Below are 19485 nucleotides of genomic sequence, written 5' to 3'. Positions count from 1 at the left end.
TAAAATTCAGTAATTTTTACTTAATATTCAAAGTTGTGCAACTGCCACCTACGATGCAGTTTTAGAGCAATTCTATCACATGAGAAAGTCCCCTTGTGCCAATTTACCGTCACTTCCCCTTCTCACCTCAAGCTCCTGGAAACCCCTAATCCACTCGCTGTCTCTATATATCTGCTTATTCTGGACATTGCCTACACTTGGAACCATGAGATATGTGGCCTTTTGCATACGACGTCTTTCACTTAGCATAATGCTTTGGAAGTTCTTCCATGTTGCATGATTCAGTACTTTATTTCTTTTACCAGGTAGTAGAAAACCTCTAGGCCAGTGCTGGCCAATGGAAATACAATGCAAGCCAAATTTCTAGTAGCCACATTACAAAAAGTAAAAAGAAACCAGTGGAATTAATTTTAATAATATATTGTATTTAACCTAACATATCAAAAATATTTCGATATGTATTAATGTAAAAAAATAATAAGCTATTTTGTATTCTTTGGGGGGGGTATTCTTTGAAATGTGGTGTTCATTTTACACATCTGCATTCAGACTAGCCATGCTTCAAGTGTTCCATAACCACATATGGCTGAGTGGCCACCGTATTGGACAGCACACCTCTAGACTCTAGAATCCCATGCAGCATTCACAAAAAGAGACTTTTAAAAAGAAAGAACAGAGCATTTATTTTCTCTACAGAAAACAGTGCTAAATGGGACTAGGGAAAGAAATGAAGGGAAGAGGAGAGTAATAGAGATCTGAAAATAGAACTCAGAACATATCAACACACAATTCCTTAATTCCTGACCAAAGTCGCAAGCAGTAACAAGAATGACTGAAGGTGGTTGAATTGGGAGCCAAAGACCAAAGCAGAGAAGTAGAAAGTTAGGGAAAACAAATTTGCTCTGCTTAATTTGATTATATGTCTGGGGTCTGGAGCAAAGTCCTAACAGACACCCATCTGAGGCAAATTATCACGTAGGCTCAAGACCCTGAGTAGGAGCCAATAGCAACCCCTGAAAGCGGGGAGCCAGCGGCCTGCGCTGACCATAAAGCACATCATTCCCCTCCAGGCAGCAATCAACTGTGCAGCTTTGACTCACAAAGGGACCTAGGGGGGGTTTCCTGCTCGACCTCCTTTTGGTTCCAAATTGCCCGCCTCCATGTATTCGTGATGGGCCAGCCACACTGCCCTTCTTTTAGTTCTGACCCAACACATTACTTTCCACCTTTGCACGTGCTGGTCGCTCTGCCCCGACACCATTTCCCCAGTTTTTCCTGTGGCTGACGCCTTTTCCTCCTTCAGTCTCAGCTTAAACAGCATCTCCCCTTGGAAGTCTCTCTGATCGCCCAACCTAAAGGGGGTCACCCCATGGCTGCCCCCTCCCACACACACCACACGCATAACCGTTCTCTACCCCAGCCCGATTTTTCATTCATGGCACTTATCACAGTTATAATTCTTTACTTAATAGTTTGTTTACTGTTTGAAATCCCTTTTCCCTATGAGGGCAAGAACCCTGTCTGTCTTATACACATTGTACCCTCAGTCTTGACCGAGTACAGTTTCTGTGCCTTTGGAGAGATCGATAGACAGATGAACAGACAGACAGGGCAGGGAGGGGAGAGGTGCGGAGATAGGGACCAAAGGGTGTGGGTCCTGCAGTGGGACGTCGGCACACCTTCAAGGCAGACTCTTGTCTGGCAAGGACCCTAATACACGCTCCTCCAGGTTTAGACCACATTCCAACCCTGGAGAACCCCACCACCAACAGCTTTTGGAGTCTGTTGTCTCAACTTCTAACAAGTATAATATAAGAAACCAAAAATACTCTGCCCTTTACCTTCAGAGACCTGTTGAGATTAAATAGAAATATTTTATAGTCGGTGGCTCAGTCATTTTCTAGAAGGTCAGACTGTCTGGTCCTGGTCGACACTGAGCTCTGTAATGGGCTATTAAATCTTGGCCTGAAAAGGTTACGCGCCCCCCGTCCCTTTAGAAGCAATGCACATTCATTCCTGAGGGGCTTTAGTAAATTGCAAAACCACCTGTATCTTTGGTGTAAGCCCTGGAGTTTACAGACTACCCAGAGCAATAAAAAGGTCAAAGAGCTAAAACTCAGAGATAATAAACTAAGAATTCTCTAGCCAAGAAAACAACAGAGCAGCAGCCAAAGGCATATATATAAGGGTAGCTGCTCCTGTTCCCAAGACGAAGCAGTGATATTATACATAACAAGGAATGTCAATTTGTAAGCACAGAATCTTTTTTATTTGTGTACTGGGATCAACCATGTTCAAAGATTCACTTCTAAGTGAAGGCGACCCAAAAGATGTTGTGTTTGCTCTAATTTATGGGTTTGGGTTATTTTTGAGCTGTGCTAGCAAAAGAGTACTTGAGAGAAACTGAGGATTTGACATGATACTTTATTTAATTTAAAAAAAACAAACTTGTAACTTTTCAGTCAAAGTATTCCACTTGGCACCACACTTCTCAGCTGTTTTCAATATTTCCGGATTGTTTCTCCCCATATAAAATAGATCTCAAATGAAATAAGAAGACCACTGATGCAGGTATAATCCTACTCTAGCCCCACTCTTAGAAGAGCTTTCTACAGACTGTAAGTCAATGTGCTCAGGTAAAGGTGAACCATCCGTTGACATTCAAAAGAATGAGTTAGCCATAATTGTGAGCTTTTTTTGGCCTGCTTATTCTATGCCTCTGCCGGCCCAACAGGCAAGAACTTCATCAATCTAAGTTGGTGCAAATTCTCCTGGCTGAAAATTCTTCCCTTTCACCCAATGCCCTAAGAATCCACACATACCTTTATCAGGCAGTAAATAACAAAAACAAAGATTTGGTCTCGGTTTCAGTTTTTTTCAGTAATTATGTAATTTATTAACTTTAGTTAATAATAATGTACCAATATTCGTTAGTTGTGACAAATGTGCCCCACTAATGTAAGATGTTAGTAACAGGGGAATTGGACATGTAATACATGGGGACTCTGTACTACCTTTGCAACTTTTCTTTAAATCTAAAATTATTTTAAAACAAAAAATTTATTAAAACTTCTCCATCCCAGCTATCAAAAGAAACACAGTGGGCTTCTCCACTGCTGGCTTACTAGAAAACAGGACTATGGCGAGTCTTCCAGATGGCTTTCTTCTCTCTGTTGCCCTTACACTTTCGAAGTTGCACTTTCCTGCAGTTTTGTTGTTGTTGTTGTTGTTGCTATTCAGCCCAAAACTCAGACAAAGGACTGGTGAATCCCATGTCAGAGCAAGGTATAGCGGAGGGCTAAATACACTTGGAAGGCCAAATGGGTCAGGAGTTATGGCCAGTCAAAACTATTATTATCATTTTCACTAAGGCCATTCAGGCCAGGGAAATAGTAAAAGGTTGCATGTGAGAGCACTCATGGCGGCGCTGGAGAGAAGCACTTTCTCATCTCTGATCTTATTTTTTACACAGAACATCTAGTTTTTGACTCCAGGGCATCTGATTTTGAAAATATAAGTAGCCACTAACTCACATGTTACACAGCATGAAAAGCATGACCTGAGAAACAGCCCCGTGACCATACACACCAATCTTTATCTTTAATGCTAGTCGAGAATGGTGCCCCATCATACCTCACTAACCTCCTCTCTAGGACTTTCTGTCTCTTCTCTTTAGCTACATTCTTGCTGTTGTGTTTCCCTCTTTGTGACCCACACTCCTTAATGGCCCCAATCACCTGGCCCAATACTCAAATGTCAGATTGGGCAGAAGGCAGAGGTGTGGGAGGAATGAAGAAAAGGCTATTGCAACTCACTCTTCCCTACTCTTTTCCCCCAGTCAATGAGTTTAGACAAAAATATATGCCCTTGTATAACCACCACCCAAATAAGGATATAGAACATTTCCCTCACTCCCCAAAGTTCCCCAGCTCTCACCAGCTGGCCCACATCAAACTGATTTATGGTGACAGACATTAGAGCAGTGGTTGCTTGGGGTGGAGGGTAGGGGGACTGGCAACAAAAGGCATAGGGGAACTTTTGGGGTGGTAGGGGTGTTTTATATTTTGATGTGAATGGTTATACCCGGGTGTATATGTTCATCAAATCTGATTTCTACACATAAAATGGGTACATCTTATTGTGTACAAGTTACATGCTGATAAAGTTGATTGAACACTTTCCATTGGTATTAGTTTAAAAGCCCTGGTTACTCTTCCAAGCCCTAGTTATTAAACTTCCTTGAAGCCTGTCCAGCTCTCCTGGGCCAATGGTGACCCTTCCTCTCCTGACTCACAGCTCGCAGAATCTGTACTGCTCATTTGGAAATTCATCCAGCCCTGGCTGGTGTGACTCAGTGGACTGAGTACCGGCCTGTGAGCCAAAGATTCCCAGTCAGGGCACATGACTGGGGTGGGGGCCATGTCTCCAGTAGGGGGCGCTCAAGAAGCAACCACACATTGATGTTTCTCTCCCTCTCTTTCTCCCTCCCTTCCCCTCTCTCTAAAAATAAATAAAAACTTTAGAAAGATAAAAAAAAAAAAGAAAGAAATTCATCCAGTTTTTCTGTGTGACAATGCTGTTATTTAGTTTTTTATGAATTCATGAGTTGTCTCCCAGCCAGATTTTAAGTGCCTTGGGGCTGGGAAATAGTTAAATTTCTCACCATTTCCTCTAAAGCATGGGGCTCACAAATAGCAAGCATCCGCAGATCTGGAGGCCCACTGGATAGTTTGCTGAGCGGACAGTGTTACAGGGGTCTTACATAACTAGAGCACAGCCACTGGGATGTGCACCCACAAGAGAGTGATCCAGTGAAGGGCAAGGACATGCTGTGGATAGAAAACCCCCGAGAGCCAATAAACGCCAGCCCCGTGACCCAGCACAACTCTCATCTTGTAATGCTTTTCCTGGCCCCAAGTCCTGGGTGCTCTCTAGGGCTGCTTTAAGCTGTCATCTTGGGATTTACTGGTATCATCACCTTGGAAATTCCCTTCATCTCTCTCATGTTGGCTCCCTATTTCCTACACCCCATGTTTCCTTTCCTTTTGGTGGAGCATGTCCTTCAGCCAATAGCCCTCTCCAAACAGAACATGATATATCTAACCGTGGGGCTAACAGGGCTCCAAGCAGGGCCCAACAGCTTCAGAAACCCCAGGTCAGCTCCTCCCCTCAGAGCTGAGCCTCACACCAGGTTCCAGGGCCACCAGATCTTGTTGTAAACCATCCCTGACCTTAGGACCTAGTTCATGTTCTGGTGACTTTTCTATTCAACACTCATTCAGTGACTATTAATTGAGGGCCAACTATGAGCCAGACACTGTTCTAGGCATTGGAAATAAAGTGATGGACAAAATAAGCCAGGAATTCCCTACTGTGGTTTAAGATAATGATACTGTTGGGGCATGGGGTGGGGGTATGACCAAAGACAATGAGCAAGTGGACAAATAATAAAAAGGATACTTTCATATGCTGATGAATGAGATGAAGAAAATCAAACAGAATTGTGGGACAGAGGTGGTGATTCCTTGACTTTGGGTAGCAAGGAGAGTCTCACTGAGGACGTGATATCTATGCTGACAACTGAAGGATAAGGAGCTTTCCATATAAAGATCTGGGGTAGGGGCATTCCAGGCAGAGGGAACAGCATATGTAAAGGCCCTGGGGCAGGAATAAGCTCAATGAGTTTTGAAGGGCAGAAACTTACTGGCTGGAGCACAGTAAGGGAGTAGAGAATGGTAGATGAGGTCAGGGAAGTAGGCAGAGGTCAAATGACATAAGGCCTCCTATGCCATGGAAACCTTTGGGTAGTTTTAAACCTAGTCCTCAGGCCCCTTAAGAACCAAACCCTGCCTTACACATATGGATTTTTATTTTTGGGGGCCTAGAATCCTGGTCACTCCAATAGTGTTCCTGAAAAGTATATGTCTCTGAAGTCCCACCCCCTCCCTACAGGGGGACCTCTTTATCACTTTGTCTTAGACCTTCCCCTACAACCTAAACCAAAACTTGTGTTTGCCCCCTATTTTCTGCAGCCAGATGGGAGCCCTCTCAGCATTGGTACCAGGGCCATAGACTAGAGACTGTAGCAGCCTACCCAGTCCTGGAAGGTGGCTGGTGTCAGGCCTCATTCTGCCAAGCGCCCCGTGTCTCAAGCTAAAACAGCTTAAGGGGTCACAACAGAACCCAGCAGGGAAGACAGCCCCTCCTCACAGGCCTCCGCCCCCTGACTCACCTTCACCCAGGGTCTGCTTGAGTAAGTCGTGCTTGGCCTGCAGCTTAGTGATGAGGTTACTGCCGTTCACATATTCTTTAAATTTCTGTAAGACACAAGGCACAAAGACATTAGAGGCTACAAGGCCAAGTCCCGCAATGTCTGCTCTGGAAGGGATCTCTGGGGCAGAAAGGTCAACAGGAGATCGGGCCACACTCCAGGACCGCAGTGAGGGGGCGTTGGTGGGGGGGCGGGGCCTCTGCAGCTGTTCCTCCGTACCTCTCTATCAGATCCCCGTTCTGCTGAGCATGGCTGCCCAGTCCTATGAGAGCTCCCAGCATTTCAGGTCCCTTCTGGGAGCACAAAGAAAGCTGGGCAAGTGGCGTGGAATGGGAGCAGTGAAAGGGCACTTTTGTCAGGTGAGGACTGTGGGAGCCCTGAGCAGAGGGCTTCTTAGGCCATCAAAGCTCCGCTGTGCTTCTGGGCCAAGAGCAATGAAGATGGATCCATCCCTGGGGGCACAGAGCTGAGGCAAGAGACCTTTATCAGATCTGTCAGAGAGGAACTTGGAAACAGGTCTTCCTTTCATCTGGCCTGGCTCTGAAGAAGGAAGGGCTCTGCAGGCCCCTAGAGACGATCCTATTAAACTAACCCCAACTGCACTGGGGGATATGTTTTCTTCTTTTCACAGATGAGACAGGTGAGGCTGGCACAGGGAAGTGATGCACTCCAGGCCCTCAGGATCCCCAGGCTGCCTCGAGCTCAGGGGTCTGGCTAAGCACAATGCACTCTAAGCAATGGGGAGGGACAGGGCTGCCCAGAATAGAAACATATCTACCTGTCCCGAGTTCAGCAGGGCTTCAGCCACACCTTCACACAGGTACCAACTTCCCTCAGCTCCCCTGCTGCCCTGCATCACCAAACACAGGGCTGGAGCCCCTCTGCTGCGGCCTGCTTTTGCTGGACCAGGAGCCAATGTAGGTGTGATCTGCACCCACTGTAGGTGTGATCAGTGACTGCTATATGCCTGGTATATAGAAGATGCTGAGAGATTTAGCTAAATCCCTGACTTGGTGGAGCTGATGCAGCAGAGTGAGGAGAGAAACAGTAAAATGACAAAAAAAAAAAAAAAGTAAGTAAAATACACTATTGATCAGACAGTAGGGAATGCTCTGAATGAAAATAAGGCAGAAATAGAGGACTGCGAGTTGGGGCAAATCTCGCTGCAAAGCTGACATGACCTGAAGGAGACAAGGAGGGAGTCGCGTAGGTACATCAGGGAAGGAATTTTCTAAGTAGCCAGAATGGCAATTATAAAATCCCCAATAATTAAGGCACATGAATGGATGTGATTGCCCCAAACCTAACAGCCAGTTTCTCACAGAAAAATCTATTCCATTGGCATAGGCAGAATGTTCAGGTAGGGGTACAGAGGAGCAGAGAAATAAGCCATGGAGGCTCAGGATGCCCCAATACTCCCTGTAAAAGAGCGTCTGGAGCGCACCATTCTCTATGAACACAGCTGTACAGGCAAGGCCCATGGCGTGGAGGCTGACATGTGTACACGTGAGGCTGGGTGGGGCCACCTCACCCTGTCCCTACCTCAGTGGGTTTCTGCAGTGGCTCGGCTGGTGGAAGGCTGTGGTGTCCCCTCACTTTGGCCATGATCTTTCTTAGCCCCTACAACCTTGTCCCTTGGTCATGAAGAGTCGCTCCCCCTTGTACCTATACAGGACTTGACAGTTCTCAAACACATCCACGTGGCCATCGCCACAATCTCCATAGCAAATATGGGGAGCATCATCATTCCCATTCTACCCAGGAGGAGACAAGAGCTCTGAGCTGTGGTGGCTCAGTGTATGGCCTTGGACAGATTATTGAACATTTTTGGGCCTCCATGGCCCCTTCCTTGTAAAAGGAGAGTCAGCTTGCAGTTTTCTCCAAGTGTGGTTCAGGGACCACGGCCTCCCACCCATCTGGGAAGAGGGTTAAAATGCAGCTTCCTGCTTTGGAATAAGGAGAATCTAAGCCCTAATTTTACACCCGAGGAGAACATCACGGAAGCCCAGAGGTGTTCACCATTCCAGGGCCCCACCTTGGGGAGGATAATAGTAGTTCGGGAACATGTTTCAAACAAGCTTCCCACATGACTCAGATGCACACTTCAGTTTAATGACTACTCTCCTAGAGGCTCTCTCTGAATGCTTCCAGTAGTAATGGCCCTGATTTCATCATGTGTTTAAGAATTCACCATAAAAAGCACAGCTAAGGTATAAATAGATATTTTCTCTCCCATGCTCTACTGCCCCTGGTAGTTGAAGCGCTAATCCCAAAACATAATAAGCCTTGGTGGTTTATTCACTTACACCCTCGGTCTCTGGGGCCTGTGGACTCTGCTCACTTCTTCCAAGCTTCACCATGGCTTCATGTGTAACCCATGAAGGAAAGAAGGCCATCAAATTGTACTGATGGAATATTTATGTCCTTATAATATATGTCCAAAATAATTTTACAGAATCAAGTCATGATTTTTGTACTAGCCAACCAGGTTGATAAATTGAATACTAACCTGAACATATAACATCAGTGACCCTTAATCATAGATGTTGGTGAATTCTCTTATAGTTTCAACCAGGCTGGATCCCCTATTCTGCCCTGCCACCCAGGTTCCTTTGCTTCTGCTGCCAGAGTGAATCAATACTCATATGTACTCCTCACTTTCCTCTGTAATTCACGAACTCTCCCTGTAAACAGAGAAGGTCCCCAGTAGAAGTGGTGAACACCAGAAACTGGCATCGGCTGATTGACTGAGACTAGCTATATTTTCTTCCTCGAAAACAACATGGTCAAAGAACATTGATGGTGTAAATGCCGTATGTGTCAACTATTGGTTTTTAACAAGGGAATGACAGGGGTTGTCACAAGATGAATGTTAGAATTGGATGAGTTTGTGACTGGTTAAATGACCACAATCTAAAAGTGCTGGTTAGTGGATCAATATTAGTCTAGTGGCATATTTTGAACAACTCTGTCTTTGGCCTTGCCCCTGACAAACCATTTTTCTTTTTTATTGAAAAACTTTAAGGTTGAAAGCCTTGCTCACTGAATCTGCAAGTGACACAAGGTCTGATGAGACAGCATATACAGGGGTGAGCAAAAGTAGGGTTACTGTAGTGTGCCCATGAAATACAAACTTTAGTCTTGTATTATTTATTATTTACTCTATTATTTTCCATGTGAACAACTGTCAATCTACTTCTGCCCCACCCCCTGTATGTTGAACTGGATCAGGACCTTGACAGTCTGGAGCCATGAACCGAACCCCTCAAGAGGCAACCTCACTGGTGGTCAACATAAGCCCTAGCCCAGACATCACTTACACACCCTTTAGAAGGAGGGCTACCTGGTTTATGTCAGTGTGTAGGGAACAGATTTAACTGGCATAAACCTAGTTTTATTTTTAAAAATGAATATGATCTTAGGGTATATGAAAAGGGGCATAGCACCTACTATGAAAGGAGGTGGAAGGTCAGCCCAATTCTTTGCTGGTCAGACCACACCGCTGGCAGTCTCACTTTGGAAGAGCCATTGACAAATGGAACATGTTCTGGGGAGAGTCACGAGGATACTGAGGCCGCTCAAAATATGGGGCAGCATTGAAGGAACCAGACATGTTTAGCCTGGAGAAACGAAAACCCAGCTCCCTGCAACCATGCCAAAGACTGTCCCCTAGACTTCGCCTCTTCCTGGATCACCCCAGAGAACAGAATCGGGATCAATGACCAAAAATCCTAGTGAGGCAGATCTTTGAAAAGAACAGAGATAAGGCAAAACCGTATAATATCTATAGCCAGCCACAAGCCAAGCAGAAGGGTTGTTTGGGGAAAGAGGGAGCTTTTCATCTCAGGGCTGTTCAAGCAGAGTCTCGATGACTTTTTGACAGGGTTATGGTTGAATGGGATCAAGCATCAGATGGAGGATTTAAGGCCCCTTACAAACCCAAATTCTGTGTTCACCAAATACATGTTGAACTAAAGCCCTTTTGCCTCTTATCCTTGCTCCTCCCTCTCCCTGGCTGAGTGGACAGACAGCCATCTAGGATTTTATATAAAGGGCTCACAACTCACCAGCAATTTGCATGGATCACACATGGCATTGTTTCCAAAGCCTGTACCCCAATTTAAGACACTGCAACACGACAACCACCCACTAAACTTTAGGGATGTTAAATGGGGCTTGCACCTGGCACCATTACCATTTTCCTCTTACCCTACTGAACACATTCTCTGTTTTTTTTTTCCTCGAACAGGAAAGTTGCAATAACTGACACTTCAAGATCAATACAAATACCATCACTGATAACTCAATTTCTGCATTTCACAAAACCAGGAAACTTAATTTGAGAAGCATGTTGGAAAAATTGTAGGTCTAACTGACTCATGTGGTTTTGCTGGTTCCCACTGCTTGGGCTGCTCCCCAAAAGTCAATGCCAGCGGGTCAACAGACAGCAGGTTCTGGGTCCACTTACTGTAAAATAAAACATTTCTGTTTCCTGCTGGTTGGCTCTCCTTTTGGCAATGTTGATCTTGCTCATGTAGGTCTCAGAGGCAGCTGACTTTACAGACTCTGTGGACCGACTATGTTGGAAGGCGTCAGAGACATCAAAGTCCTCCACAGTCAGCATGTCCTGTAAGGTCTGCATGGTGGCATCCAGGGTTTTTCTCACCTGGGAAAAGATGTCAACAAAAATCCTTTAGCCTGAGAATGCCTTTGACACCTCAAAGTCCTTTTCCCAACTGTTACTTTATTTCTTCCACACAAAGCCTCTTGGAGGCAGGCAGGACAAGATAATCATTCTTATTATATTGATGTACAAACTGAGGCCAGTTAGCTGGCTGGGGTGAGAACCCAGGTTGCCCAATCCAAAGTTGGTTTATTGAATTGCTTCATCCAGAGAGAACCTTGGAGAATATCGTAACCACAAGGAACTCAGGTTTCTAGGTTTGTTTCTCTTTACCTGGTTTTATATAGCCCCAAACTAGCTCCTTCAACGGGAGGCAGGTCCCTTGAGGAAGGATAACACTAGAAATACTCTTGGTTCTCTTCAGGGAGGGAACAAAGTCTGTGTAAGTTGAGCATACATCCTCAGTGAATGAACTCTCCCACTACCTGCCACCTGAGTCCTATCAAAAGTCTGACAGAAGAGAGAACCTCAAGGAAGACAGATGCTGAGACACCACTGCCTAGTCATTTCTCCAGGAGTCTAACTTCTCCCTTGGGATCGAATGGGACCCCTGGAAGGCTACACATGCATGGCACGTGAACCCCCACCTCACAACATCCCTTCCCTGACTTAAGCTCTATACTCTAATGGAGCATCATACCAAAAGCAATTCCAGGAGAACCTGCACCTACATTCATCATTAAATTACTGTTGCTCAAAATCTCTTTCTTGTTACTCAGGTTTCAAAGTAAATGTTTCACTCAGGTCTCAAAGTAAATGTCACCTCGTGGTGACATCAGGTGCCCCTCTATCTACAATTTTTAACTTAGTGCCTATCCCTAATACTTTGCATACTTATTCATGTATTGGTTTGTTTGCTTTTGTGTTTGCATTACTATTTATCTTTTCTCACTAGAATATAAATTCCATGTGAGGAGCTACTATGCTTTTTTACTCACTCACTCTACTCTGCATTTAGCACATAGTACGTGCTTAAGAAATACTCGAGTAAGTATTCGCTAAATACTTGTTGAATGAATAAACAAACAAATCAGTTCTTTCAAACATAGCCTGACAGTAGCTCAGGTGCAAAATCAAGAATTTCCATGACCATGAATGGCCTATACAAAGGAACACTTGCTTCATTCTTTCTGTGGCCCCGATTTCCAATTTAAATTCCATTAACATTATTATCCATATATTATTCCATGTGAACAATTTGCAATGTTTCAGGGAAAGATGTAGGCACAAATAAATAAAGGAAACAGTTTGTTAGGTTTGAAAAACAAATACATCATTTGTCTCCTCATTACCTCCCTCTAGTAAGTGCTTTGATCTGCCATCATCCTGAGAGATGATCTGTCCCACATTCGCCAGAGCTCTGTCCTTTGTGGAGACACAGAGTGAACCAGCTTCTCTGCCCAAGACAGGCAGCCCTCTTGAGATGTGAAGACAGACTCATGGCTCCCCACCTCCAGCTGTGAATGCTTCTCAATGATAAACCTGCCCATGATCCTGGGTGACACTCCCCACATCCTGGTGTCCTCCACTTGGTTGACATCCTCCCTGCATGGAAGCGTCCAGGATGGAATAGAAGGTTTCCCACCTGGCCTCATCATCAGTCCACAACAGAATGGAACTGCGACAGCTGGGATTTCCATTTCTACCCTCCCAGTGGCAATCCTGTGTCACCAGCTGCATGGGAGGTATGCTGGCATGGTAAGACAGAAGTTCCTTGGCACTCAGAATCCATGACACATTTAGTGTGCTTGGAGTTATTTATTATTTAATTGTATAAGTTAAAATATTTATTATTTCTGATAATAAAAATAACATTAACTCATCACAGAAAATAGAGAAAAGCACAAAGAAAACAGAAATCACAACCCAGACATAACCACTATTAACCTTTTCAAGTACTTCCTTCCAGTCTTTTTTCTATGCCTGTGAATACACGCAGATACATATGCATATACTCTAGTTTACCCTAGTTATGATAATACTGAACATACAGTTTTACTTTCTCTTTGTGTTTCTTTAACTTAATATCTTGTGAGCATCCCCCCTTACCATTAAAGATTCTTGGTATGCATGGCTTTAATGGTTGTACAGTAGTCCATCTTACAAATGAACCCTCACTTCTTATGTGTTCTTTGGCGAGTGTGTGGACTCCCCAGGACAATCTAGGCCTTTGTAAGGAAATCCCTTATAGGGCAGAGGGGCTCACTCACCTCCTCATTCTCTATCTTGAGAGTGGCCAGTCTGGACTGCAGCTGGTGGTACCGCATGAGTAATTCTGTCTGGACAGGCTGCTGAGCACTGACTTGACACACCTGTAGAAATAACAGTCCCCACCTGCAGTTGCCGAGGGCCCTCATCACCTGTGTGGAGTTGGGGCCAACGCTATTGCAAATATCCCTATCAAAAGCTGAGAGAACAGACTTGGAGACCTTAAATGTCCTGCCAAAAGTAACACAGCTTATACCTGGTAACACTAGATGGGAACGAGAGGCCGCCCTCTTGAATTGCAACATTGGCCTCTCAGTCATGGTCTTCTCCATTGTGCACTCTTGAGGGTTTACTAAGAGTTCTGACGTAATTTCATTAAGTGAAACTAGTTAATTTCCAGGTGGAAAGTTGTAGTAATAAAGCAACCACCTAAGAGAAGCCAATGAAAAAAGTAATAAGCAGGTAACAACCAGCCGATGCTCCTATTCCCCAGCAGGAAGGTGCTTCGCTCACAGAGCTTCCTCCCCAGATGCTTGATTGGGTGAGAGGTGGAGAAGGGGAAGAGTGGAGAGAAATACTGCTCTCCTACATCCATTCCACTCAGGGCTCTGTCACCACCTGTGGCCTGGGCTGCCTGAGGTGACTCAACTGAGAATATCAGGGACAGTTGGGTTCTGTTATTTACTAGTTATTTACCACTAACTAGACAACCCAAACATCACAGTCACCAATGGTAACCATGAAGTCAGAATATTCAGGTCCAGATGATGGGCCAAAAGGGCTAGGTGTGAGGAATGGGGCAGGTGCTGCAGTAAGCCCTGCACAGGCCTCTTATCTGCAAATGAAAAAAGTGCGTAGAACCATCTGGAGGGTCCAGCAAATGCTGTCAGCTAAGGAGCCTCCTTATCCCTTCCTGTCAAGCAAGTTCAGTGGACGGTCCGGCTGAGCTCGCACAGGATCCAGAGGCTGGTGGGGTCCTTCCTGTACACTGTTGGTGTGGGTCCCCTGAACTCCCATGTGCATGGTTGGGATATATCTAGGTGGAGGAACTTTCTTCGCTGGGAGGAAGTTCTATGCACACATCCCTGGAGTAGAGATAATAGAGAGGGAGGCAGATAATCTGGTGGCTCTCCTCCAACATTCCAAGCCTAGGGACTGAGCCCTAGACAGAGGGGAAAATGATACGGAAACACCCAAGGAACTATTTACATGAGGAATTTTGTGAAACTTGGGTAACTAGTGTGCTGCTTTGGGGCTAGTGACAAATGCCTTATCCTGTTTTCTCCCTCTCAGCATACAGCGAGGATCTGAGCAGCACAAGCACTGGAGGAGACCGAGTTGGTGGCATGCTTCCTGCACTGGAGGACCGGCAGTGCCCTGGGGAGGTTCTGGCCACAGTGGCTGGGATGAGGCCCAGCTTCCTGGGATCCGAGGGGAGAAAGTATGCAGATGTGGGACTCTCTTGGGGTCTTCTGGACATAAGTACGGGGATTTTAAGGAGCACTAAGCTCCTGCAATTCTGCAGGTGGGAAAGTTGAACTGGCAAGGTTAAAGAACTAATGGTAAACTCCTTGGCTGGGGAAGTCCTTGAGCCAAGAACTTGACCCCAGGCCTTAAGATAAACATCTTGCAGTGGAACAGGGACTAACGGCCCCCTCCCACTGATGTTCCAGGAGCACACTGGAGGACAGGCTGAAGCAGACGCCAGCATGGGCTCCTGGGAGACACGTACCTCATCCCCCATGTGTGGCTGGAACTCAAATTTGAGTGGAGGGCAGAAGACTTGGTTGTACATGTCCATGACGGTGTGCTTGTCGCTTCGGGAATCCAGGTTGTCCACTGCGTTCTCGATGACATCCAGCCCCTCGTGGCGAGAGGTCTCCAGGTTGTACTCAGCGGAGAGGTAGGTCCGGAAGGTGCGGGCCAGGCTGGCATGAAAGCCCAAATCACAGCACTTGGAAACAGGTACACAAGAGAAGGGTGCAGGTGAGGGTTGTGACATGAAGGTGGGGACCACCAGCATTTCCTATCCCATCATGATGACTTAGAATTACCTCTCATTCCATAGTCAAAATCTTTCATCCTGCGGACCCTTGTACATTTTGGAATCCTACCACACAAATCACCAAAGCCCTCAAGGGGAGTTGGGGATTGCAATTTGGGGAAAGCAGAACTTCTCTCAGTTTCTCAAATTCACCACATTCTTTCTCATCTCTAGGCCTTCACGCATGCATTCTTTCTGCCTGCATACTCTCCCCTTCTCCTCCTGCCTAAAAATCCTTCCTTCAGGTTTCAGTTTAGAGGTCACTTCCTTTAGGAAGTCTTCTTTGATGTTCTCCCTACTCAGAGCTTCTGTCAGATGCACTGCCTCCAGGGGTCCACGTCTCCCTCCACCTCCCTCACTGTGACACCGGCCACGTGGCATTGAGACTACCTGTTAACATGTCAGGGTTATGTCGAATAAGCTCCATGGGGGCAGAACCACCGGCTTTTGTCTACAGTAGCACTTCAAGATCGAGAGCTACTAGCTGCTCAATAAAAATGTGGCAAATAAAAAAAATTAAAGGGCTGGAAAGAATGAATAGGAACGTTGGAAGAAAGAGGTGGGGTGGAGGGGCGGCGTCTGCCTCAGGCCCTGGAAGGCACAGGCAGGGCCCGGAAGATCCTTCTGCTGGGGATGGTGGTAATCGGTCCCTCCGCAGCCTTCCTGATGGGATACACCGAGGCTGGAGGAGGAGGAGCCATTCACCACTAGGGAATCCTTACTGAGCATCTACTGGACAAAATCCCCATCTGCAGGGAGGGGGAAGACGCAAGAAGCAGTCGCAGTTCCAACAGAGATGACAGGCCGCCCCTGATGACACTGCTCACAGCGTTCGTTCTCCAGGCACCGTGGTCCCCCCAGCCTGTCCTTTGCAGTTGGTACTCAGGAGTCAGTGTTCCATTCTCCTTTGGCTTAAACTGCCTGATTTCTCCAACAATAAGACAGTATTTTTGATCCAGGGTTGGGAATCCGTGTAGGCAGAGGGCCAACTATCTGTATTTGTCCTACACCATCTTATATCAGGGAATTGACCATCTGCAGTTAGCGAGGGACGACTGTAGTTAAGGTTTGAGGGAGTTAAAAGTTATACGTGGATATATGAGGGGGGAGATTGGCTCCCTGAACCCCCACAATATTCAAGGATCGGTTGTAATTCTCTCTCACTCACTATTTTCTTTCCTGTGTGTATGTCTGGCAGACTAGACCTGGGGGTGCTGAACATGTCTGTACTACTCTGGGAAATCCCTAGGGTATGAACTATGGACAGTCATTCCCATACCCCCAAACCCGCCACGGGTCTGGTGTGGAGAAGGGTACTTCGGAATTGACTCCGAACGTATGCCTGACCCAACCGTGTAGGGTCCACCATAGGCCCACTCCACCCATGGAAGTAGAAACTCATCTCCCAGGCTCCACATGCTTAGTGCCCTTCCCTTCCACCCTGGAACGTCAGCTAAGGACAGGGTCCAGCCCCTCCTTCCGCTGATGATTGGCGCCAGCCCAGGTGTGGGGCCCTTTCAGTCCCAGACTCCAGGTGCTCACGTCGATTAGGTCGGAGACATCGTGGATGTAGTATTTGCTTATAGCTGCGTTGGTGGCAGCCAGATTCAGCAAATAGTCATTTCGGGCCTTCGTGCACTTCAGCTTGTTCTCAGAATACTTTGCCTGCCTCTGGAGGAAAGAAAGAGTAGATGTGAAAGTTGAGCCATTGATGGAAGGGATTCGGGATTTTCTTTATGCTCATTGCAGGTGATTCAATCCATTGCACCACCTCTCTAGAATACCTTACTCCATGGACTAGGTAAGATTTGGGCCCTGTACTCAAAAGCTCACTGAGCCCTAGCTGGGTGGCTCAGTTGATTGGAGCATCGTCCTGTACACCAAAAAATTTACAGGTTTGATCCCTGGTTAGGGTGAGTACAGGACACAACCAATCAATGTTTCTCTCCCCCAACACCACCCCTCCTGCCCCGTTCTCTCCCCACCGCCCCCACTTCTTTTCCCTCTAAAATCAAGAAACACAACCTTGGTGAGGATTTTTTTTTTAAAAAGCACTATTCCCAACAACAACACTCTTCAATAAGCAGCAGCCAGCAGCCTTTTACTGGCCTCTACCAGAGCTGAGTCAGTAAGACCTCCTGAGGCCCCTACTCAACAGCCCTCAGTGGCTGCCCAAACTGTGATGATGGCCTCGGTGACCTCTTAAGCCCTCCTTCCTCGATGATCTCCCTCATCACCAGGCTCTTCTGCGCATCCTTTAAGAGGTCAAGTTCATTCCTGCCTCTAGGTCTTCAGACTAATTGTTCTTCCTGCCTGGCAGGCCATCCTTCCAAGTCTCTATGTGGCCTCGTCCTTCATATTATTCAGGCCCTTACCTGAGGTGACATGGTCAAATGGGACTCTGATGGCAGCCTTGTCCAAAATGTGTTGCCAGAGTCTCCACTATCCCTCCATCCGCTCTCTATGTCTTCACTCTGTTCTATTTTTTCATATATTTAATCTTTGTTCAATTTTCATTTAATTTTTTAAGACCCAATTTTGTAGAGTAGTTTTAGGTCTATAGCAAATCTGAGAGGAAGGTACAGAGACTTCGAAGTCCATGTGCCTCTGCCGCCACATATACACTACCTTCCCCGTTATCATCATCCCCTGCAGGAATGGTACGTTCATTAATAATTATCACATAGAGTCCATAGTGTACCTCAGAGATCATTCTTGGTGTTGTACATTCTTATCATTAGAGTATCGTCCAGAGTAGTATCCCTGCCCTTAACACCTGCTGTGCTTGCTTTTTTGACTCTTTCCTCCCGGTAACCCCTGGCAACGTCTCATCTTTTTACTGCACCCATAATTTTATCTTTTCTAGAATGTCATACAGTTGGGAGTCATACAGTTTGTAGCCTTTTCAAATTGCCTTCTTTCACTTAGTCATATGCATTTTAAGGTCCCTCTATATCTTTTCATGGCTTGCTAGCTCATTTCTTTTTGGATCTGAAATATTTAGTCAATGTTCCGTTGTTAGCTTTACCGCAGTTTACTTATCCATTCACCTACTGAAGGACATCTTGATTGCTCTATTTTTTTCTTCAAAAGCACTTTTTACCACCCCAAATTATATTTTTTACTTCCTTGTGTACTTGCTGAATTTCAATGTCCCCCACTAGAAAGTAGGCTCTGTGAAGTCAGGAACTTGATCTTCCTTGTTCATCGCTGGACCTGTAGCTCCCTGAACAATCCCGGCACAAGGCAGTCATTAAATGATTTTCACTGGCTGTCTGGATGTGAGCGGTGGGAGAGGCAGAGAGGGGCAGCCGAGGGGCTGGTCTCAGGTCAGAGCCACACTGCCTCCCTAGGAAGCTGCTAATTTTGGGCTGACTAGGCAAGAAGGAGTAAAGAGTGCATGGGTTGGAGAGCTGTGCCCTCACCCCTTTCAGACTAATGAATCCCACTACTGGGTAAAAAGGCAGCTCTCCTTAATGAAATAGGGTTTCCTCCTTCCCCTAGACACTCTTAAACCTTCCTTATTCCAGATTGAGTCCTCCTAGCTTTTTAGTAGAGGTGTCCCCAGAGATCTCCTTGGACCTTTCTCCAGGGTCCACTGATTCTGGGAAATTCCAGAAACAGGCTTGTGGCAGTTACATCCTGCACCAGCCATGCATCCAACCCCCACAGATAGTTTTGATATTCCTGACCAATTTGCAGGGGGCTACTCTGACCCTGAGACCATTTCAGCCCTTCAAGGACTCATAAAACTGTATACCTGGGAAGGATATTAAAGGTACCTTAGTTTAAGTCATCCATTTTATAGGTGAAGAAATGAGAACTGAAGAGGAGAAGTAGTTTGTCCAAGAGCCAAACGGCTAATTAGCATACAACTCTGAACAAAAAATTAGTCTCCAGGCTACCAGATAGTATTCTCTCTACCCCTCTCTATATCTTCCTATGTTATAATTCTGTAATTCCCAGATTATCTTTTTTTTAAAGTATATTCACAGAATTATACAACCATTACCACTATCTAAATTTAGAATATTTTCATTACCCCGAAAGAAACTCTGCACCCATTAGTGGTCTCTCCCTATTCTCCTCTGCCCCAGGCCCTGGCAACCACTAGTCTACTTTCTGTTTTTATGAATTCATCTATTCTGGACATTTCATATAAATAGAATCCTATAATACATGGCATTTTGTGACTGGCTTCTTTCAGTTAGTATATTATTTCCATAATTCATCTATGTTATAGCATGAATCAGCACTCCACTCTTTTTTATGACTAAA

The 19485-nt window shown here is 45.7% G+C and overlaps 1 protein-coding gene across 5 annotated transcripts in view; it reads right to left on the bottom strand.

The window, feature by feature from the left end:
- SRGAP3 (SLIT-ROBO Rho GTPase activating protein 3) overlaps window positions 1-19485 on the bottom strand; it is a 238718-nt gene that overhangs the window by 52631 nt on the left and 166602 nt on the right. For 4 of the 5 annotated variants that reach the window (XM_054595576.1, XM_054595577.1, XM_054595573.1 and 1 more), the window contains exons 6-10: window positions 16750-16878; window positions 14896-15117; window positions 13166-13267; window positions 10740-10937; window positions 6233-6317 (exon numbers count right to left, since the gene is read on the bottom strand). In XM_054595576.1, the coding sequence (XP_054451551.1) occupies window positions 6233-6317; window positions 10740-10937; window positions 13166-13267; window positions 14896-15117; window positions 16750-16878 (736 nt within the window). The remainder of the gene's footprint in view (window positions 1-6232; window positions 6318-10739; window positions 10938-13165; window positions 13268-14895; window positions 15118-16749; window positions 16879-19485) is intronic. The other variant, XM_054595574.1, reaches the window with a different exon arrangement.

Source organism: Pteronotus mesoamericanus, unplaced genomic scaffold (genome assembly GCF_021234165.1).
Source record: "Pteronotus mesoamericanus isolate MK-2021 breed Mesoamerican mustached bat unplaced genomic scaffold, CSHL_Meso_final scaffold_54, whole genome shotgun sequence".
In the NCBI taxonomy this organism is placed as follows: domain Eukaryota; kingdom Metazoa; phylum Chordata; class Mammalia; order Chiroptera; family Mormoopidae; genus Pteronotus; species Pteronotus mesoamericanus.
The sequence above is the reverse complement of the archived record's forward strand: the minus strand, read 5'-3'. Positions and strand labels throughout refer to the sequence as shown.